Source organism: Rhamphochromis sp. 'chilingali', assembly GCF_963969265.1.
Source record: "Rhamphochromis sp. 'chilingali' genome assembly, chromosome: 5".
NCBI lineage: Eukaryota > Metazoa > Chordata > Actinopteri > Cichliformes > Cichlidae > Rhamphochromis > Rhamphochromis sp. 'chilingali'.
In genome coordinates, this window is record NC_137932.1 from 31801967 (window position 1) to 31826574 (window position 24608).

Genomic DNA, 24608 nt, shown 5'->3' on the forward strand with positions numbered 1-24608 from the left:
AAACAGGAAACACATAACAGTCACGCCAAAACAAAACGCCTAAAACAATACACTGCCAACGCCGAACCGTAACATCGATATAACGATGTATATCGGATGACGATATAAAAACGTCTATCATTTCATTTTACGCTATCGTTTGTTTCGTGGTGTCGCTAAATAAACTGTTCATGGCAATATTTTTTCATCGTTTTGATGGCCACTGTAGTGGCTATATTAATTTCTTAAAGTTCTCTCATTCTCTTATATTTAATATAACCACACTACGGACGGACAAGCGCCTGTTTTTATGCGTGGTTGTTAGCAACAACGACGTTAAAACCATCGTGTGTCCGGTTGTTTATTCTCCACATAAACCTTTCACAATAAAGCTCAAGATCCTGTTGAGACTTTTCAAAATAAACTGAATCACACGAAAGAGTCTGCAGAGTATTTACGGATGAGAAGCAATAAAGAGCTGTCAGGTGCTAAAAAATAAACCTTAGACTCAAACGTTAGAACAGGCTTTTCCCCGCAGCACGCTGTGTTATAAATACTCACAAAGGAAATGGCAGCCATTACAACTTATGTCTAAAAATGCATCCTTTAATGCATCCGTTAAAACATTCAACTCCAGGTACACAACACCCAGCTGGAAACACTTCACGCAAGTCGAGCTGTCCGAGATTCACAGAATTTACAGAAAACGTTAAAACTTTGTGATTTATATCGTTATCGGGATGATAGATGTCTTATATCGGGATATGAGATTTTGGTCATATCGCACAGCCCTATACTGAACTGCCTATCTGATTTAAATTCACATTAACTGGTGCCAGAAGGCCTTTTTGGATTGTTGCAGCACACTTTAACCATTGCTTGTTTGTTACCTGTTAGCAACCACCGTTTCATATTTCTGTTATTACTGATTTTTGTTGTTTCTAAAATGAACGGCTACATGGTAGAATTAAAGCATGTTTTTGGTCGGGCATAACTGAAATTGCAAATTTAATTTGGCAAACAAATTAGGCTAAATAAACATTTTTTTTGCTCTCTTTCCCAGGAAAGACACACACAGCATGGTGTCAGTCTCTTAGTCGCAATGAAAGACACTGGAGAGTTTGGCATGGCAAAAGAAGAGCGGAGGGTGCCAGTTTGGCTGTTTTTGCCAGCCAACCCTAACTTCAAAGCACTCTGTTACAGTGAACATCCACATCAAAATAAAACTGGATTTGCAAAAACACAGCATGCAGTCACTGCAAAGGAATCACCCTTCGAGCATGTGACAAATTTGAGATTTGGTTGTGTAGTCTGCAGCTCAGGGGCAGATGTTTGTGTCTGATCATGACTGAGCAGTCTGAGATAAAGGGGGTGGAATTCTGTTTTCTGGTGTGTTTTCCCTTAAAGTTTCAGAACAGTCGATAGTAAAAATAAGCTCAGTCTTGAAATGTGGAATTTGATGCTCTGACTCTTTTGTCCAATGTTGTGGCTTGTATCAATAATAATAATAATGGATTGCATTTATATAGCGCTTTTTGGGACCCCTCAAAGCGCTTTACAATACCACTATTCATTCACTCTCACACACTGGTGAAGGCAAGCTACAGTAGTAGCCACAGCTGCCCTGGGGCAGACTGACAGAAGCGAGGCTGCCATCGGCCCCTCACCAGTAGGTGGCAGGTGAAGTGTCTTGCCGAAGGACACAACGACCAAGACTGTCCGAGCCGGGGCTCGAACCGGCAACCTTCCAATTACAAAGCGAACACCCAACTCTTCAGCCACAATCGCCCCTTTTATCAATGACAGTTTTGCTATATGACTAACAAAATTTGGCTTTACTGCTAAAATAAGTTTGTTAGGAGAAGAAACCAAAGCAGCCGTACTGGTTTTGGTATCTGTAATCCAAGCAAACAGAGCTTTGGTTTGGGTTCTTGCTCTGATCTTTTGCCTCACTCAAAGCCCTTTTTGCCCCTGAGTTGCTTCAGGAGAAGGTACTCAGTAAACAAAGTCCAAGCAATTTAAGCTTTCTTTGAAAGTTGCCACTTCACAAGGGTTCTTCTGCTGTCTTGCTCCAAACCCATGCCTCAGGCTTCTTTGCCTCAGGGCAAGTTGTTCTATCCAGGTTTGCTTCAGCAAATGACAGTGCTATCCTTTCTTCAGATGTTGAAGTTTTCATAAATTGCTTCTTCTCAAATGCCCAAACTGTTTACCTTGAATGACCCAGCCAGGAGCTATTTTCTCCTCTTAAACCGGCACACAAAACCTTCTAACGTGGTAAACGTAGGATTCGCTGAAGGAATACAAGAGGTGAAACTCCAGATTTACAGCTCAGTCTAAGTTATATTTGACTGTACCTGCAGGTTAAAACTGAAAGATTTATATCATAGATACAAGCTACCAAAGTAAGTTCTCTTTGTAGTGTGGTTGAGGTCGCCTTGAAACGTTTGGTTTCATATAGTTTCTTTTTTAAACTAAATACATAAAACCAAGTGATTATTCAACATAGTGATCAACATCTCTGAAATTTGTTGTGAAATGATTTGCTGCACCAGAACCTCATTTGCTCTCCATTGAAATGTTTTTTTTTTTGTTTGTTTTTTTAAATCTGGCCTGTGCCGGTGTTTGAAAACCATTGAACCATCGATTCCAGGCAATTTGGACATATGATAGGACACTGGTTGGACACATCTCCAGAGGATTCAAAAAGAAGGAGAGTGCAAGGCACATCTGATAATGGAGGCAATGATAAGCACTTTATTAATATGAATGTGAATGGGTGGCTATGGCTTGTTGTGTACAAGTGTTTTGAGCACTCGGTAAGAATAGAAAAGCACTATATAACAGTCTGTTTGCTATATTGCTTTCAATTCAACCCCTTCCTGAATAAGAGGCGTTAAATTATATTTTGCATACAACCCTCTGATTTCTGGTGCATCTACCGGGTTTTTATTCTGTGAATTATCATCTAAGGATGACATGCACTCAGAACATCGAGTGTTTCTTCTCATATCGTGCTCATAAAAATGCATAGGTGATAATTTTCTGCTGCATGATGTGTAGTCTCTGTGGAAGAGTACATACTGTGCTTGGATTGATGTGTGTGTGTGTGTGTGTGTCCTCCATGAGGAACAGCCTGGGGGAAGCTAACGTGCTGTAACAGACCAAGGCAATGAGCCACAAACACTGTTAGGATCCACTGGGAAATAACATGTAAAGCACTGCCTTTCAGTGTGTGGGAGAGCCCAGGGAAATAACTAAGATTGGTGTGAACCTCTGTCATCACTGTTAATTCCCCGTACACACATTCACATGTGCAAACACATATGAAACTGCTTCATTGGTCTCTTGCTCATATAACATATAATGCATTGATAGTATTTTTATACTACACACACAGAAATCCAATTTTACTGACTCTGCACACACACACACACACACACACACACACACACACACACACACTTGTTTTCATATCTTAGTGACCATATCTACAGGGTGGGCCATTTATATGGATACACCGTAATAAAATGGGAATGGTTGGTGATATTAAAGTCCTGTTTGTGGCAGATTAGTATATGTGACGGGGCACATTCCACTAGATGGGTGGTGACCATGGTGGCCATTTAGAAGTCGGCCATCTTGGATACAACTTTTGTTTTTTCAATAGGAAGAGGGCCATCTGACACATCAAACTTATTGCTAATGTCACAAGAAAAACAATGGTGCGCTTGGTTTCAACGTAACTTTATTCTTTCATGAGTTATTTACAAGTTTCTGACCACAGAAATGCCAGCACAGGCATCCAGTATCTGTAGTTTCAGGTGCTGCACATCTCGTATCTTCACACCATAGACAATTGCCTTCAGATGACTCCAAAGATAAAAGTCTAAGGGGGTCAGATTGGGAGACCTTGGGGGCCATTCAACTGGCCCACGACGACAAATCCAACTGTTCATCTAGGAATGCTCGGACTGGGCACCCATAATATGGTGGTGCACCATCTTGCTGGAAAAACTCAGGGAACGTGCCAGCTTCAGTGCATAAAGAGGGAAACACATCATCATGTAGCAATTTCAAATATCCAGTGGCCTTGAGGTTGAGCCTTGAGAATGGACCCACTATCGTACCCCATATACCACACCAAACAGCACTTTTGTTGTTCTAACAGTCTTGGAGGGATCCATCCAATGTGGGTTAGTGTCAGACCAATAGCGGTGGTTTTGTTTGTTAACTTTGCCATTCACATAAAAGTTTGTCTCATCACTGAACAAAATCTTCTGCGTGAACTGAGGGTCCTGTTCCAATTTTTGTTTTGCCCATTCTGCAAATTCTGTGCGCCGATCTGGGTCATCCTCGTTGAGATTCTGCAGTAGCTGGAGTTTGTAAGGGTGCAATTTGTGAGTAGCTAATATCCGCCGAAGGGATGTTCGACTAATGCCCCTCTCCAGTGACATGTGGCGAGTGCTATGCTGTGGGCTCTTGCTGAATAAAGCTAGGACAGCCACTGATGTTTCTTCATTAGTGACAGTTTTCTTGCGTCCACATTTTGGCAAATCCAACACTGAACCAGTTTCCCGAAATTTAGCAAGCAGTTTGCTAACTGTAGCAGGGGAGATGGGTGGTCTCGTAGGGTGTCTTGCATTGAAATCTACTGCAATGACCTGGTTACTGCGTTCACCAGATATCAACACAATTTCGATCGGCTCCTCACATGTTAAACTCTTCGACGTGTCAATGGCTGTGAAAAAAGAGAAACTTGTAAATAACTCATGAAAGAATAAGGTTACGTTGAAACCAAGCACAACATTGTTTTTCTTGTGACACTACCAGTAAGTTTGATTTGTCAGATGGCCCTCTTCTTAGTGAAAAAACAAAAGTTGTATCCAAGATGGCCGACTTCTAAATGGCCACCATGGTCACCACCCATCTTGAGGAGTGTGCCCCATCACATATACTAATGTGCCACAAATAGGCCTTTAATATCACCAACCATTCCCATTTTATTACGGTGTATCCATATAAATGGCCCACCCTGTACTTAACATAATGCTTTCCTTAACGGCTAACTCATCAAACTTGAATACCTAACCCTAACTCTTAGCCTAAACCTAACCATAAACTAACTTACACTAAAACCACATTTTCAGTCTCCAAAATTCTTTCAAACTCTTGAGGACGAGCATTTTGTCCCCATAAGGCACTGTTGGTCCCCAGTAGTAGCATTCCAAGTTTTGGTCCTCACAAAAATATCTAAACGTGGCACGCACACACTGATATGTGTGCTGTTGGTGTTCTCACAACTCACAGCTCTCCCATGATATACACGCACTGGAGACACAGAGTATCTCATGGATACACTGAGAAATACACTAATCTTTTCCAGCACTGTCACTTTAGCTCTCTCATTGCCTCATGAGGCCCAGCTAGTCAAGCAGTGGCATCTGTCTTTGTAGTGCAATTGCTTCCACTGCAACACAAAACACCAATTGAACTGTTGCATCGTTTTTTACTGCTATTCATCAATAGCATTGTTATCACTAAGAACTAAACTAAGACCTACAGTGCAGTGGTGGGTGAATGGCTTGATGTCACTTGTGGGTAGATCTGATTAATTATGGCAGATTGTGTGAATGATGATGAAGTTGAAGTGTTGTTTTCAAATGGCAGATGATGTAATACTCCAAACCCATACAAAATGTTTTATATTTCATTACAGTGTGTAAAATCTCACCACTTGATGTCAGTAGATTTCAGATTGCAGTCACCTGAGCTCTGTTTTCTTACCCTCCCAATTCAATTGCATAATCATTGCTACACAGCAAATCCAGCATGTCCAAATTAACACTGTTGGATTTGATTTCAACACTATTAAAGTGTCTATATGGGTCCACACCAGAGAGTGTTAATTTAACTCTTTTTGGAGAGTTGGTACGTTAACTCTGATTTAGTGTTAAACACCAAATCTGTCTGGAGTTGATAATTTAACACTTGGTGTTAAGAGTTTATATATTAACTCTCAAAGAGTATTTTAGTTTAACTACGTAAGAGTTATCTTCTAATTCATTCTAAAAAGCGGGAATTTTACTGTTCTGAACTTCTAGAAATTTCTTTTGGAAATAAACATTTACTAAAAAGATGCAATGGTTTTTGAAAAACATTTATTCTGAACTGTGCACCACAATTTCAAAACATTTTCTGAAAGATGTAACAGTATACATGTTCTCACTTTCATTAGAATTTTGTTTATCAAAAGGTCTGACATGGTAAATGCAAATAACAGCATTCTCATCACTTATTTCTTCAATACAATATGCATGTCCTTCATTCATCCCTTTGTGGAACTTCAACGCACTTCTGCTCTCCCCCATATTCCATCTTCACAAGCATATCCTGTGCGGAGATTGAATAAAAATTAGTTGACACTAATTAATGGCACAAATAATCCAGTAATCAATTGCAGCACAGTAAAAAAAAAAAAGAAAAAAAAAAAAAGGAATCCTCTTTGAGCCATTACTTGTGTAAAGTATTTTTCCAAAAGACAAGGACACAGGCAACAGGTAATACTGAACTAAATGTAAAACCTCAACCTTTTTGATTTTTACCTAAACCGTGTGCACAAAACTCTGGAGGGATCTATGCTAACGTAGAACCCAGTCAGGACGTCTGCTACTGCTGTTTGCTCGTGTGTTTTTTTTTTTGTTTTTTGTTTTTTTTTGGGCGATCGGTTTCAGGCTTCAAGTAGCACCATTATACCAACATTTCACATTCTACACATTGTTTTAGGTGTATTTGACCAAAAGTTTGACTGAAAATTCACATGCAAGCTTTTTCTCAAGGCTGTGGTATTTGCCCGCAAACAATACCTTTCAGCTAGCTAAAACAGAATGTTATGCTATCACCGAGCAACATGGCTAATGCCTTTCACACAGCTTTGTCTCAACTCCAAAGAGCCACAGAAGTAAAAGCTCATAATAATAATTGAAACAATCTTTGAAAAAATGACTTACCAAGCATGGCAAACAACTCAAATATGTAGAGCAAAATGTTCTGAAACGGCTTCACTTCAGCTTCGATTGGAGCCGTGCTGGGGGCGGAGTCTGTTAATTTACTCTATTGGTGTCATAGCCCCTCTAGGAGTTCAGAGTTAAGAGGTCAAGAGTTAATGTTTCCATTGTAACACCTCCAGATTTGACAGAGAAACACTCATTTTTAACACTCGATTTTAACTACTATCATTTTACACCTCAGAGTTACATTAAAAGAATGTGACTCTGCTTAGAGTAAAATTAACTATACTTTTGCAAGAAGACTATTAACACCAAAACATTTAACACTTTTGAATTTGCTGTGTACGGTGGCTGCTGTAGGACAAATAACTCTGTTGTGAGTTTAGACTTTCAGTCTGCTGTTTACCTCAACTGTCAATATGTGTCCATGTCTATTAACTCTGGAGGAGGCTGTAAATTTTGGTGAAAGGGTCTGATACGGGTTGATAAGTTAGTGTAGCTCACTTCTATGTTTTTCCTGGTAGCGGCAGTTACCATTTGTTAGGTCCAGTTAGTATCTGTTAGTTGATGTTAGCCTCTGTTAGGTGCTGTTAGCTGACATTAGTACAACTTTCTTTGAAGTGGATCAAAATTGTTGATCTTGGACACTTAGCGAATAATCTTTCCCACAGTGTGAGAATGTAATCAAACTGTTTGTCAGAGGGAAAGACACTGAGCTACTACTCATGGATGGATGGATGGATGGATCAATAATGGCTCTTAGTAAAAGCAACTTGGAGAGAGATGAGGTTTTAAAGTACAGAATATAATCTCCATGTCAAATGCTTTTCTGGCATTATAGCAAGTTGACTAGTTTGTTCAGCAAATGAAACATCAAACTGCAGACATGTTGTCCTTACATAATTCAGATGGATTTTAAACATAAGTGGACTAATTTGCCTAATCTGTGAGGTTTTAGACCACGTGGAAATGCAGTCATCCAGTGAGCTGAAGACATTTTCAGGTCCTCTGTCTGTGTGCGTGAGAAACAAGGTTCAGGACTGAAAGTTCAAAGTATTTTTGGTGGAAATGTACTTGTATAGTCCTTGGTTGCTGAAGATATGAATCTCTCTACCTCGCTCTATCTGTCTGAAAAGCAATAGTGCTTTATGGTGAAGCAGACTAAAGAGATGTAAATCTTTGAACTCATACACTTTTCTTTACATTTTTTTTTCATTGTATTTGGAAAGTACTTATGATTTATATGGTTATGATTATGGATTATGATTATGGTTATGATTAATTTTACTTATTTAGCATAAAGCAAAGACAGTCTAATAACATTGGCACTCTGCAGCTCAGCTCGGTACATAAATCTACACTGCAGGCTGTTTCTGTGAAATAATGATGTTCTTTCAAAGTGAGAAATGTTGCTCTTTACAGTCCCTCTATCTTACTTGTTATACAGTGATCATTTCTTTCCCTCTCTTTGTGTCAGATAACAGCTTTTGATGAGCTTCAGGCAGATTTCAAGGTGCCAATCGATCAGGGCAACCCACTCCATGCGGTAGGTCTGCTTTCCCTGTTCATTTTTATTCATACACCCTTCTTTTACAGATTTCTTTTCATGATTATCTTACTGTCTGTGTGTTGCGTTATGAGAAAAAATGGAAAGTCCCGTATAATGCAAAAACATTGCAAGAAGTGGTTCTCAGTCTTTCCCAGTATATTTTGACTGTTTCTTCTCTGTTTCTCTTTCCATTAATTTCAAATCAAGCAGTTGGCAACATTCTAGTTTTGTATGCCGTCCTCTTCTCACTTCCTGGCTGACAAGCAGACTCCTATTATAAGACTGCAGGCCCAAGTGTTAAGTATGAATGACTCATCTTTTACAAAAAAACAACCTTGAATATGGTTATAAATAAAATCGAAGTGACAAGCCACAAACATAGGTAAATGTGGCCCGCCAATGATGATTTTAACAATGCAAGCCATTTCTAAACTGTCAACTCTAAATCCTCAACCCTAGATGTTTAATACAAGCTCATTGCTAGACACATGTCTATGGCAATATTTGCTGACTCACAATTATAAGAGGGATGCTAATCAAACTATATAGCTTGTGACATCATTACCTAAGCTTTCAACTGATTTCAAATGATTCTTCACCTTCCACTAACATGAAGCAATAATTCAGAGTAAAAAGCAACTGAAATATATATAAGCAAGGGTTTATTTTTAATCATGAAGGAAAATAAATGCAAGTAAATTTCACTTGACCATATTCCACTAAATGTAATGACTTTGCACTTATGTAACAAATTTGTGGAGTTTTTTTATGTAACAAAATCAGTCAAGTCAGCATTTGAGGCAGAAATTTATTTGAGTGTAACTTTTTGGTTTTTGTTCAAAAATATTTTCTTTCTTTACTGCAGGACTTTTGTAAGTTGTGGGAGATACTATCACAGCTTAATAGATTAAAGTTCCTGCTGAATCATTTAGAAATATGATGTACATTTCAGCTGAATATGTGATTTTTTTTTTTTTTTTAAAGCATGCAGAGACATCACTAAATTGTGTCATCGGCAGTTCTGATCTGGAAGCCCTTTCAGCAGGGCAGCATCATTTATCAGAGTTTTCCACAAGCAGCTTAACTTCAACCTTCCAAAGATGCAAAACATTGACAACCATTTTCTACACTTTACAAGTAAAGTTCAGATCTGTTGGTTGAGATTCTAAAAAAGATTTTTGTGATACTATTTATTTCAAAGAGGCTTTTTCGGTGCTCTGATAGCAGTTTAACGTGCTGGCATTATGGCGCATTAGTACACTCTGCTAACGTTTCCATAAAAATAACAAAGGCAATCTTTTAACTCAGAAAAAGTCTTACAATAATAAATTATTGTTGTCACATTAATGCTTTTACAAAAGACTACAGTAGAGTCTTGTGTAAAAATTATGAATAGAGGCTCATAATAATAGAAAAAAGTTAATACACAAAATATATAAATGTACACAATTTACATTTAAAATAAAAACAATAGAGAACAGAACCACAATAAATAACGTGAAAAATTTGCACTTTCTTCGTTTCAGCTGACCGTGAAAGTCTTTAATGTGCATGGCTCTTATTTGTGCGAATCTCTTTTTTCCTGCCCTCAGTTTTATTATTACTGCAGATCCACCTTAGTTTTTGAGCAGAAGTTAAACGGGTAAAGATCAGACGAGATGACAACAACTTATTATGTTAAAGAAGAGCAGAAAATATTCAATTCAATTTTATTTATATAGCACCAGTATCAATAGTCCCAGTATTTGCCTCAAGGTAGTTTGTATTTTAAGGTAAAGACCCAACAATAACAGAGGTAAAACCCACTTGGTGACAGTGGGAAGAAAAAAACTCCCTTTTGACAGGAAGAAACCTCCGGCATGACCTGACTCAGGGAGGGACAGCCATCACAATGGGCTGGCGGTTAGGGGAGGAAGACAGGAAAAGACAAGAATTACTAGTGACTAAATGCAGAGTGGTGTTTAAACACATGATCCCAAGAAGTGTTACCAAAGATATTGTAGTGTAAAAGAAGATGCCAGAGAAGTTCAGCTTAGTCTTTTAATTGCATCAGCTCACTTGGGCACCATGTGGCATTTTAGCAAATTAAATATGGAAAACTACATGCCAGAACTTACTGTTACAGCAATCGCAAAATATCTCCAAACTACTGATAGCTTTAATTTAAAACTGAACTGAATAGATGAGACTTTTACTGTTACTGATAGAAATCTTGCTTTTTGAGTGTGATGTGCTCTCCACATTTCAGACTGGTTCTTCCCTCATGAGAACCGAGGAGACACAAAGATACGAAGCTGCAAGCCAATCCCTGACAATGTTTGAAACTAATTGATTTGACTGTAAACATTAACTGTTTTGGACTTTTGGACTAACACACACAAAAAGAGCTTGAAGTTGGTCCAATCCCAAGATTAAAGATCACAAAGGTCATACACTTCCTGACTTGAGACTGACGTGTGCAGACAAGACATCTATGTTAACCTTTATGGCTTTCATTCTTCTACAAATGTGCCGCGTTTGAATTTTGTTACTGCAATGCTGTGATTAAAGGGGATCATTTTTTACATCCACATATATGCAGAAAATTATAGGCAGGAATAAAATCTCATGTAGGGCAACATATATTCAAAACATAGCCCTTTCGGATTTAGTTATATGGGTAAGAGTTTTAGGAACTCAGCGCCCAGCAGAAGCTTTACGATTGGTTGGTTTGTATAAATTTCTTTTTTTAAATCTAATTCATTCCCTTCTCTTTCTTCTTCCTCCCAAACATAAAATTATTCAGTGTTACCACTCCCAAAAGCAATCAGGAGACGTTGCAGAGAAAGATGTTCTTCGGGGTTGGTTAGCGTGGGAAACCTACTCTCGGTGAAATTGTTTCAGGATCAGTTCCAGGGCTCTAAACCCCTCTCCCCAGAGTATTCTGAGCTTTTACAGTTGGCTCTTAATAATGCACACTGCTATAGCACCAGCAGTGAGCCTGAAGGTGACATTGACTTAAAAGCTCTGGACTGTATAGCTTCTTAGGACTATTGACTTCTATACGTACATGCTTGGGGATGGGTGTCAGAAGCAGGGAGAAAAAGTTGCAGAAAGAGCAAGACTTCCGAAAAAAATTGCAAACTGGGTGAAAGAGTTTGAGATGGAAGCTGGTAGACAGAAAAGGGGAGAAATGGCTGAATGAGGATTTCGTAAGAGGCAAATGAAAAGGACTCTTCAGATTGAAAGGCATTTTCAAAACTCTGAAAACAGTGCATTAGACCAGATTTCCCCGCTCAGTACCACTTTCATATTTTGTCATATTTGCATATCATTATGCAATGCTGAACGTATCAAAGAAACCAGCGAGGGAATGGGTACAAAAGGTTCCATCTAATTTTCTCTTCCATTTTCCTTTCTTCTCTCACTCTCCCACATTTCCTTAACCCATCCCTCCCCCATTCTCCTCCTCCTTACATGAAACGCATCACTGCAGTCAATATTAACATGAAAATGTGGCCTTGAATTGCATGATTTCTTTCCAAAATACACATTCATTAAAGGCATTGTTAAAGTTCTGGCTACTCGTAAAAGTTTTTACGGTGAGTTCAACTTGATGTTTTAGTTTTCTGCTGGGTTCCCAGGGGCCTTGAAAATCTTAGAAATTTTGGGGGAACGGGAAAACCTCAGAACAGATTGTAAGAAAATAAAGCAACTCTCTCAAAATTACATTTAATTGATTAAGTCAGGAAATGCATAAAAGGAGGGGATGAGTGGAAGTGGGTTGCAAAGTGGGTATTCAACTCTTTTCAGGATAAAGTGTGTTAAAGAGCCACTGTATGACATCTGGTGCTTTCTTTTTCTTTCTTTCTGTGTGTGTAGTGTGTGTATTAATTTCTTTCTGGGGACCAAAAATTGGAGGTTTACGATACTTGTGGGGACCAACAGCCGTTATGGGTGACTAAGATCCCAGTCCCCACAAGTTTGAAGGCATTTTTGAGACTCAAAATGTTGTTTGAGTGTCAAAGTATCAGTTAGGTTATGGTTAGGTTAGAGTTAGGGAAAGCATTATATCAATGAGATGTCCCCACAAGGATATAGTGTGAGTGTGCACACTAATAAATTTAACTAGGCCATGTAAGCCTTAACTGAAAGGTTGAAATTACAATAAGACACAATACAAATTTTACTGAATAACTTACACAGTACACATAAATGTTTTGTTTTTTTCATTAAAAGGACTAAGAATACCAAATTTCCTACATATTTTGCACACATCTTGGTTTTTGGTATACAATAAGAAAACATTCTCTCATTTACCTTTCTGGCAGTTTGATGGTTTCATTCTGAACAGCCACACTTTTCCCTCCATCTCTCTAACACACACACGGCCTCTTACTGAAACTGTCCATGTGATCTGTCTCTCCCTAACTTTTGCATAATATCTCTCAGTTTTCTTTTCCTCCTTCCGCTCTATCTGTCTCCATCTTTCTTGCTTGAAACCAGCAAGTCTAATTAGCAGTTGCTGTCAGCCTGCTCCCTGAGGGAGGAACCTCACACTGGGCACATTCTTCATGCAGACACATGGTCAGGTGCTATCTCTCGGCATCACTGTCTATCCATCCCTGCTGCACAGTAAACTTTATGTAAAAGTTGCTCTCTTGTTGTTTCCCCTCTAACTGCCACACACACACACACACACACACACACACACACACACACACACACACACACACACACACACACACACACACACACACACACACACACACACACACTCAAATATGGAGTAGCAATCTGGGAAACTTGGAGGAATAAATTTATGAAAAATGTCACATCACATGGAGGAATGGCTTTTACCCATAAAACATATGGACTGTTTTTTACTGGAGGGTTTCTAAAGTTTTTTTTTCCAGAATTTGTATGTGTGTTTTTATCATTTTATGGCTGTTTTTCAATCAGGATAGCTTGTGAAAATGGAAGACCAGAATTAGGATTTTATTGAATTAGCTGACCTGCAGACAGCTGAGACTGAAGAAGTCACTTGTATGAGCGATGAAAAGTTTCTCCACTGAAAACGTTATGTCCAGATGAACAGAATTAACATTTTTGGAATACTAGTTCAGATCAAAGAAATAATTGGCTCAACAGATCTTTGGTCAAGGAAAACAGGAACAACCCTGGAGTCAGTGACAAATAGTAAGATGTCCTGGCTTTGTGGAGGGCTTTTTTTTTTTTTTTTAGAGAGTAACAAACTATTTTAAATAGAGATCAAATAGGTCAAATAGAGATCTTTTAAATCTTTTACTGCATTGTGCAAGAACTCCATGTGAGAAAGCATTTTCAAGTAAGGATCAAGTTAATGTGGGCCTACAGCGGTGTCAATTAATATGGGTATTTTCAGATGTTGCTTTATTGTACAGTCCCAACAACAAACCTGAATGCGCAAGTTGCAAGTTTTTTGGCATGATAAAAAACCTCTTGCAGGCAATGCTTCGATGGGTATTCAGAGTCAAAGCAACATCCACATGAATGCCAGAGCAGAACACTACATTGTAAAGATTTAATGTTCACTGGAGTACATATTATCACACAAGAACATACTCTGTTCTACACAATCCTAAAAAACAGCTTGCTTTGCAATTACTGTTAGGAGTTCACACATTTCAGTGGTGCGCACACTGATGCACACAAACACAGATGTCCTGTGAGGAAAACACATTTTACTATTCATTACATTGTTGCCTTAAGTGGAATTTCCTCCCTGTGGCCTCTGATGCCTATATGACTGACTATAGTGAGGCTCCTTGTGCCACCATATTCCCATCCACTATTATAAAGGGAATAACCTGTAGCCAGTGGCACTGATAAAATTGTCTGAGTTGACATCAGAGTGATAAGTGAGAAGAAAGATGACAAAAAGAGAAACTGGGATTTTGTGGCTTTTGAGTGTTTCCAATATTCATTTTTTGCTCAGCGTCAGCATCACACCTAGCATGCAGGCAAAACTGATGACAGCTTCTATAGCCTCTTCAGACTTCTTTAAATGCTACCGCAAGCCATCCAACACTTTCTCTCCGTTGCCTGTCACCTTTAGACACCTAGTGACAGGCAGAATTTAAACATTATGAACAAACTTCATCAGTTTATTAAGTGTACGCTAGGCAGGTCCTTTTAACATCCTTCAGGCTACAAGAAAACCATTTTAGGGTGTGGTAAAGTCATGGTTAGAAACTAGAAGATGTTCCCTTTAAGTATGAAAAATAGGTGAATAATACATATAAATGGGTAGCTGTGATGTAACTAGGACCCTTATGCTAAACAGGTCACTGGTGACCAGTGTTGGGTAAGTTACTTTAAAATAGTAACTTAGTTACATTACTAGTTACGTCTCTCAAAAGTAACTCAGTTACTTCAAGTTACTCGTTACTTTCAAAGTAACTAGTTACTAGGGAAAGTAACTTTGGTTTTACTCAGAATTCTCTTGTTAATGTGTTGCTTCCGTAACTGGATATCCAGCCAGATTGCCAGTCTTCTAGCTTGCTTACATGCCACAAGTGCACTGTGCCACCTACCAATAGAAAGGAAAAGATAATGTGCATATTTCCACAAGAGAAATCCCATGCCTGGACCGCCATTGACTGCTGCCATGATTCTAGCCTACGTCACAGTGTCACGTGCGCCTTTTACATCCAACACAAAAACTGCAGTCGTGGTGCTTTTGATTGTACTCAGAACTCGGAAATTCTGCCTTCTGAATAGGAAGATGTAGGTAACAACAGATGAGCTGCATACAGGGCTGGACTGGGACAACAAAATCGTCCCGGACATTTTGACTAGAGACTGGCCCACCATTATAGGAAAAATCATAAAGCCTTTGAATAAAAACAAACACTGTTGTGACAGTGATGCACACTGTTCTGATGGTATATATGCATTAATCTATCAATCGTTTGTTGTAAGATTCAGATAATTCTTTTTTAAAAGCTAGACATTTTAAATGAGAATAAGAAAGAAAAGTATTTCTTTGTGCCCACCTCTCCCTGTTAATGCCCTACCTGGCCCCCCTGGCAAAACTTTGCTAGATCCGCACCTGCACAGTTACCAGCTGTCAGCTACCTAAAAAAGGATCCTGGGGTTATTTGTCTCTCAGAAACAGTTCATAACTTCCCTTCAACTCATTCATGTCAGCTAAAAGGTAAACCTGTTTCTCCATCACCTGTTCAGCTCTGATGATTCAGTAAGGACATCTCCTGGTTTCATCGTCATGTTTCCCTCTCATCAGATGTACAGTGGGGCAAAAAAGTATTTAGTCAGCCACCGATTGTGCAAGTTCCCCCACTTAAAATGATGACAGAGGTCAGTAATTTGCACCAGAGGTACACTTCAACTGTGAGAGACAGAATGTGAAAAAAAAATCCATGAATCCACATGGTAGGATTTGTAAAGAATTTATTCGTAAATCAGGGTGGAAAATAAGTATTTGGTCAATAACAAAAATACAACTCAATACTTTGTAACATAACCTTTGTTGGCAATAACAGAGGTCAAACGTTTACTATAGGTCTTTACCAGGTTTGCACACACAGTAGCTGGTATTTTGGCCCATTCCTCCATGCAGATCTTCTCGAGAGCAGTGATGTTTTGGGGCTGTCGCCGAGCAACACGGACTTTCAACTCCCGCCACAGATTTTCTATGGGGTTGAGGTCTGGAGACTGGCTAGGCCACTCCAGGACTTTCAAATGCTTCTTACGGAGCCACTCCTTTGTTGCCCGGGCGGTGTGTTTTGGATCATTGTCATGTTGGAAGACCCAGCCTCGTTTCATCTTCAAAGTTCTCACTGATGGAAGGAGGTTTTGGCTCAAAATCTCACGATACATGGCCCCATTCATTCTGTCCTTAACACGGATCAGTTGTCCTGTCCCCTTGGCAGAAAAACAGCCCCATAGCATGATGTTTCCACCCCAATGCTTCACAGTAGGTATGGTGTTCTTGGGATGCAACTCAGTATTCTTCTTCCTCCAAACACGACGAGTTGAGTTTATACCAAAAAGTTCTACTTTGGTTTCATCTGACCACATGACATTCTCCCAATCCTCTGCTGTATCATCCATGTGCTCTCTGGCAAACTTCAGACGGGCCTGGACATGCACTGGCTTCAGCAGCGGAACACGTCTGGCACTGCGGGATTTGATTCCCTGCGGTTGTAGTGTGTTACTGATGGTGACCTTTGTTACTTTGGTCCCAGCTCTCTGCAGGTCATTCACCAGGTCCCCCCGTGTGGTTCTGGGATCTTTGCTCACCGTTCTCATGATCATTTTGACCCCACGGGATGAGATCTTGCGTGGAGCCCCAGATCGAGGGAGATTATCAGTGGTCTTGTATGTCTTCCATTTTCTGATAATTGCTCCCACAGTTGATTTTTTTCACACCAAGCTGCTTGCCTATTGTAGATTCACTCTTCCCAGTCTGGTGCAGGTCTACAATACTTTTCCTGGTGTCCTTCGAAAGCTCTTTGGTCTTGGCCATGGCGGCGTTTGGAGTCTGACTGTTTGAGGCTGTGGACAGGTGTCTTTTATACAGATGATGAGTTCAAACAGGTGCCATTCATACAGGTAACGAGTGGGGGACAGAAAAGCTTCTTACAGAAGACGTTACAGGTCTGTGAGAGCCAGAGATTTTCCTTGTTTGAGGTGACCAAATACTTATTTTCCACCCTAATTTACGAATAAATTCTTTACAAATCCTACCATGTGAATTCATGGATTTTTTTTTCACATTCTGTCTCTCACAGTTGAAGTGTACCTCTGGTGCAAATTACTGACCTCTGTCATCATTTTAAGTGGGGGAACTTCCATAATCGGTGGCTGACTAAATACTTTTTTGCCCCACTGTACAAACCCATATCATGACCAGCAGCTTTTTTGCAGCTGTGGCTCCAGCAAACATCAGCTGATACTAGAAATTAATATTAAATAAATTCTAACAACAGCTGATCAAGCTTAAACGTGCTGCTGTTGTTTAGCGCGACATCCGCTGGTTTCCTCTTTCGGCGCAAAGTGGGCGATAAATAAACAACAGAGAAAAGCCGATCAGCTGATCATTGATCAGTTTTCATGATTGAAGTAGAAACGGGAGAGGGAGGGGGAGAATGAAAGAAGAAGAGGCAGCTGTGCAGCAAAGACACAGAATAACTCCAGCTTTGTGCCTTTTTCATTGTAGCTGAATTACGGGACAAACTGTTCCTTTTCACCTCAATAAGAAACGCGTAATATTTTCTCTGAATACCAGACGGGACGGTTGGCAACTCTAATAACTTATGAACAAAATAAAGTTCAACATCATTAACTTCATAGCACCCACCCAGCTGTATAGAAACTCCGTCATGCTAGCTAGTACGCAGTACGGAAAAAGTCAGAATAACGAAAATAAACTCCACCTAAACTTGGTTTATATCTGACCCAGATAGACTGCAGGTCATAACTTCTTACCCGAAGTTCAGTTCACACTTGGACCGGCGGCCGCCTCGGGTCTCTTTTCCTTCTGCGTCCCCTTTCCTTCATCCACCTGCTGGCCTCCACCACTTGCTAATGTTACTGAATCTGTGGAACCTCCGCGATAGCCACCACATGAAGTAACGAGTAACGAGCCTATCTAAATCCCAGTAACGACTAACGCGTTCCTGATTTTGGCATAATAACTAGTTACCGTACTCGTTACCACAATAATAACGTAGTTACTGTAACGCGTTACTTAATAACGCGTTAGTCCCAACACTGCCGGTGACCTTAAACTGCTCTGCCTCTTAAAATGAAGGTAACTTTAATTTCCCCACTCCATCTATCCCTCTCCAACCCACTCTCCCCTTCTTTTTCATTTCCTGTTTATACTTCCATGCTGCTCGCTTGCTTGTCAACCAAAGTAACATTTCAAAGAGGCATCAGCCTAATTGCTTGCAAATGAGTAGACAGTTGTGGGGGGGTGGGGGGTGCACACATACACACATTACTGAACATATAATAGCAGAATATATTTGTCTTTCACACCCGGCAGGAGATGAAGGCAAGGGGAGACGGTGCAGAAGTGAATTGGACTGGTCCCTGATGAGATGCTCAGTTCCGGACATTAGCAGTGGAGATAATTGGCTATCAGACAGAGTCCGTCATGGCTGCTGTGGCTTGTTTATGTCAGGAAGATAGGACTATGTGCAACTGTCTCTAAGTCTAGTGATTGAGGTCACATCAGAGGACAGAGGGAGAGTTCAAATTGTCTGTTAATATAAATTCTTACCAAGAACTTTTCAGCATATCCTCAGAGTTAAAGTTCCCTCAGCTAAAACATCTTTATCTTATATTTTAAATTTCTAAATTAATTTTCTATAATCTCTATATCTCTATATAAAATGTAATTTATATTTAAAGTTTCCTTTAAATCCTTTAAAAAGTAGATTCCTCCATGCTTTTGCCTGTATCTGGAAGATAACACACTACTACCATAGACGGTGGTGATACTGTATCTAGAAGCGATTTCCTAACCACCATTAACCTGTTAACGTCCACCAGTGGACTTTGCAATCAACTGGGATTTTGTCTCATCCAGGCAACTTACGGCATTTTCAGTATTATGGAAAGGTAAGTTGTAGTGCAGATGTATTTGAGAGCAGGTTACGTTCAAGATTAGAGATCAGCAGGTATCAAATTATCACCAACCAGTCCTCCGGAATATAGTGTCATCATTCCTGGAAGATCCCTCAGACCCTCGTTGTCCAGGAGGGTCTAAAGTCCTGGCGTTTATTTGATAAGCATCAGTGAGTAATCTAGATTCTTAGACACAACTTTATTCATTTCTTAGCATCTCAGCATTTCTCAGAAGTATAGATGGAAAGTTTCATTACAAGTTTCATCAATCTGCAGTAAACTAACACTACAAATTGTGGATGAATTTCAGAATAATATTCCTGAATGTAAAAATATGAACACTCTGAATATCTTGGCATTGACATGGAGTCATGTAAGGTTAAAACAAACTCAGCCCTAACCCTCACCTCGTTACTGTTGATCTCATGGATGTTAAGAGCCTGAAAGGGACATGGCTGAAAATCACTATTGGATGACCGTAATCTTCATGTTAGGGATGCACTGATACCGATACCGGTATCTGGTATCAATACCACATTTTCTAAAGTACTCGTACTCGTTAAAAGTCCCCCGATACCGAGGACCGATACCATGGTCTGAGACCTGTCTATGTTTGAGCGGCATGTAAGGGGTTAATCACAGGCACCGAGTGCCCGCCCCCAGGCCCTGAGTGCCCGCCCCGGCTGCAGCTCAGAGCGGGGAGAAAGCGAGGCGAGACATATCAGCTGTGTGGAATTATTTCAAAGTGAACGAAGACGCGAAAACAAAGGCGGACTGCAAATTGTGCTCAGCGAAATTGTCCAGAGGAGGCTCTAAAGGTAGCGCATTTAACACAAGCAATTTAATCAAGCACCTAAAATCCCAACACAACAACGAGTACAAAGAGTTTACCCACGCTTATTTACCCACGCTTTTTAGCACAGAGGAGCATAGCTGATGCTATAGCAGTGGGACGGAAAATAGTTGGGCATTTTAAACATTCCACCTTAGCCTACTCCCGCCTTGAGGACATTCAGGGACAGCTCAACCAGCCAATAAAGAGACTGCAGCAGGATGTACAGATGCGCTGGAACAGCACGTATTACATACTCCAGTCCCTCATTGAGCAAAAGCGAGTGCACGAACTCCCTGGCTGTATCCCAATTCAGGGTCTGCAGCCTTAAAGTACGCAGCCTCAACGATCCTCAAGGGCCGCGTACTTAAAGACCGCTAAGGCCGGAAGTGCGAGGCTTGTGAAATGGGACGGTCTAGCCTCCGTTGCGCTGCCCAGGTTGCCTAGCAACCATGATATTAACAGCTGGAAACGTTTCATACAGCTTTATTTGACAGAAATGAAGGAGAAAATCATTTGTTCATTTGTTTGTTTGTTTCTACATGAGCTTTGATCATTCTCTGTAAGATTAAGGTCAGCTATTGAACGGCGTATATTTTAAAGTAAAGGCTTTAAAACCAAGTTTGTACAAACGTCATTAATGTCACATAACTTTGCCGACATGTGGCCAACAGTAATGTTTTAATGTTCTTCGTTATTAAACATTTGCACATAAATAAGTGACATAATATTCAGTACTTACTTAAAGTTTACTCTTCGGGCGACCCTGTCCACCGTTTTTTTTCAGCAAAATTATCCACACCCACCGCCGTGCTATGCATTCTGGGATATGTTGGGTCACGAAGTCTACACCGCCACGTTCTTAAAATTCAGGGAAATGAAGGACGCATTTGAGGGCCGCATTTCGAGCAGCCTTCGAATTGGGACAGCCTTCGTCGCGTCGCGGTGACGTAATCGGCCTTGAAATGTGGCCTTTAAGGCTGCAGACCCTGAATTGGGATACAGCCCCTGACTATCTCACCGCTCACCAATGGGCTCTTATGGAGACGACTGTTGCCATCCTCGCCCCCTTTGAGGAACTAACTAAAAAAGTGAGCAGCTACGACGCACTAGCCTCTGATGTCATCCCAGCTGTGACTGTGCTAGTGAGACTTCTAAACAGAGAAACAGACAAACAAATTTAAAATTAAATTTTGTTTTTTTTATAATTATTTATTCTGTAATATTTTGCATAGAAAATGCTTTTCATTTTAAATAAATGTTCTTAATTCCAAACTGGTCCCTTGTTTGTTTATTTGTTGTTAAATTATAGGACTAAAGCTGTTACCTGCAAATTTAGATCATGTTTTTATTAAGTAATCAGTATCGGCGAGTACTGAAATGCAAGTACTCGTACTCGTTTCCAAAAAAGTGGTATCGGTGCATCCCTACTTCATGTCCTCACCCAGCACTGCATTATTGATAGGAATGATTCTGTCATGGAAATCACTGCATGGACTCAGGATCACTTCCAAAGTCATTTACCATGCCATCGACAAGTATGTGTTAAAGTTCCATCAAGCAAAGAAAAACCTATTGGTGAACATGATCCAGAAACATCACCATCTTCTCTGTGCCAAAGCTCATATAAACGGGTTTGAGGCAAAGTGCAAACATTTCTGTGGTTCACAAGAATCAAAATGTAAAATTCGTTTTCAAATACAAGGATTTTCCTCCAAACTATGAGGGAGAGCAATCAGTTTGTTAGCAGTGTTCAGTTCAAAAGCCTCCATCACTGATGTTATGGGGATGCATTAGTGCCAATAGAACTGCCAGCTTGCACATCTGGAGGGCACATCAATGCTGAAAGGCATATACAGTTTTTAGAGCAATATGCTCCCATGCAGATCTTTTTGGGGAAAGGCTTGCGTATTTCAGCAAGATAATGACAAAGACCTAGACACGTTAAATGGACTGATTCTTATAAAGCACTTCAGCACTTGAAGTGCTTTATACAACTTGTTTCATTCATCCATGCTTTTTCTAAGTACTTTCTATCTAACATTCACACATATTCATAATCTGATGGATGCATCGGAGAGCAACTTGGGGTTAGTATCTTGCCCAAGGATATGTGGGGATCAAACCACCAACCTTCCAATCAGTGGATCTCCTCAGCTGCAGCCACTCCAGAATTGTTGATCTTTTAATTTCCAGAATCAGATGGATGTTAAATTCTCACCCCAACCAGTCGCAGCAGATGACCACCCCTCCCTGAGCCTGGTTCTGCCAGAGGTTTCTTCCTTTTAAAAGGGAGTTTCTCCTTCCCACTGTTGCCAAAGTGCTTGCTCATAGAGTGTTGTATGATTGATGGGTTTTTCTCTGTATGTATTATTGTAGGGTCTACCTTATAAAGCGCCTTGAGGCAACTGTTGTTGTGATTTGGCGCTGTAAATAAAATTGATTGAAATTGAATTGAATTAAATTGATGAGCAGATTGTGGAGAGTTTTTCAAGGAGTAGTCAAATAATTATGAGTATAAACAGCATCTATCTATAGAGGTAAAGTCCCATTAATCTTGGGAATGAGGTTCTTAACACCTAAATGCTATAAAGAGATACAATGGCCACCTTCATTTTCCCACCATGTTTTATTTATGTCCTACACTCTCATCTCTCGCTGTTCTTGCAGTGGTGTTACCTCAGAGCTGTTTGCAGCCTCCAACCCAGGAACCTCTGGTTTCATTATTTACAGCGCAGACATAAATTAATCATTTTCCTGAAGGAACCTCTGTTGCAGTCTGTACTTCTTAAAAATAATAATCAAATATTCATTTTACATCCTCATCAGTTGTAGGAATTGAGTATGTGAGTATTTATTACAAAGCGTGCTGCGGGGAAAAGCCTGTTCTAACGTTTGAGTCTAAGGTTTATTTTTCAACAGGATCTTGAGCTTTATTGTGAAAGGTTTATGTGGAAAATAAACAACCGGACACGCGATGGTTTTACCGTCATTATTGCTAACGACAACGCATAAAAAATCCGTAGTGTGGTTATATAAAATATAAGAGAAAGAGAGAACTTTAAGAAATTAATATAGCCACTACAGTGACCATCAAAACGATGAAAAAATATTGCCGTAAACAGTTTATTTTGCGACACCACGAAACAAACGATAGCGTAAAATGAAACGATAGACTTTTTTTATATCGTCATCCGATATATATCCTTATATCGAACAGCCCTAGTATGAAACCAATTACAGACTAGGGCATTGCCAAAGTTTTAGTGTCAAGAAGGTAGCTAAGTCCTGGCACTGGACAGCAATAGTTACGTCAAATATCTCATAACACAGAATTTTTTTACATGTTGATATGATGTTGATACATATGAGATATCACTGGCATATTTTAAGTATATGGAGCTCATGTCAGAGTGACTTGCTTAATGAAATGGGAAACTGGATTAATACATAAAATAGCACTGAACCTGGTAAATTACCAACAAATCTAGCTACAGTGATTTCACTCTTCTGAATGAAAGATGGCGCCGGTGAGGTCAGCTGCTGTCACGACTGCTCCGACCACTTTTTCTTTGTCTTTGTTTTTTAAGTTAGTTTTCAGCATTTCTAAATCGGCAAAATCATCACCATTGGGTACATTAGGTATGACAGTGACACTCTTGTTTCTATTGGTATACAATGTACTCACAATTAGAAGTTTTTAACTCCGGATCCGAGCTGGCCGAGTGAGATCTTGAGGGAGAACAAAGGGAAGCGGCGGCGGCCTAGAGGGAAGCGAGCCGGCGTCAGGAACAGGCTGAGAGCTCGTGCACACCGCACACCTCTGCCTGGCATCCTGCTCGTCAACGTCCAGTCACTGGAGAACAAGCTTGACGACCTCAGGGCCAGGGTAAAGTTCCAGAGAGACATTCGGGACTGCAATCTCCTCTGCTTCACCGAGACATGGCTGAACCCAGCGGTGCCGGACCACGCCATCCAGCCGGCCAAGTTCTTCTCGGTTCACCGCATGGACAGGACACGGGACGTTGTTCCTCTCACACGCTCCTGCACACCAAATATGGAACTACTGTCCATCATGTGTCGTTCTTTTTATCTACCTCGGGAATTTACATCGGTCATTATAAGTGCCGTTTATATTCCACCACAAGCGGACACGGTCACCGCCTTATGCGAGCTGCATGAGGCACTCACACAGCACCAGACACAACACCGGGACGCTGCGCTTATTGTGACGGGGGACTTTAATAGCGCCAACCTCAAACGCGCAGCGCCGAACTTTTATCAACACATCACCTGCCCCACCAGAGGTGTAAGGACACTGGACCACTGCTACACTACGGTCAAGGACGGCTACAAGGCACAATCCCGCCCTCCGTTTGGCAAATCTGATCATGCCGCCATCTTCCTCATGCCAAAATACAAACAAAGGCTGAAACAGGAAGTTCCGGTTCAGAGGAAGGTCGCGTGCTGGACGGATCAATCGGTGGCCGCGTTACAGGACGCACTCGATGACGCAGACTGGGGCATGTTCAGAAACAGCTCCGATGATGATGTCAATGTGTTTACGGAAGCGGTTGTGGGATTCATCGGGAAACTAGCAGATGATACCGTGGAGACAAAGACT

At 40.4% G+C, this 24608-nt stretch overlaps 1 protein-coding gene across 3 annotated transcripts in view; it reads left to right on the plus strand.

Moving 5' to 3' along the window:
* The window catches only part of cnih3 (cornichon family AMPA receptor auxiliary protein 3), a 146407-nt gene that overhangs the window by 30446 nt on the left and 91353 nt on the right, over window positions 1-24608 (plus strand). For all 3 annotated transcript variants that reach the window (XM_080881816.1, XM_080881814.1, XM_080881815.1), the window contains exon 2: window positions 8464-8532. In XM_080881816.1, coding sequence (XP_080737942.1) covers window positions 8464-8532 — 69 coding nt within the window. The remainder of the gene's footprint in view (window positions 1-8463; window positions 8533-24608) is intronic.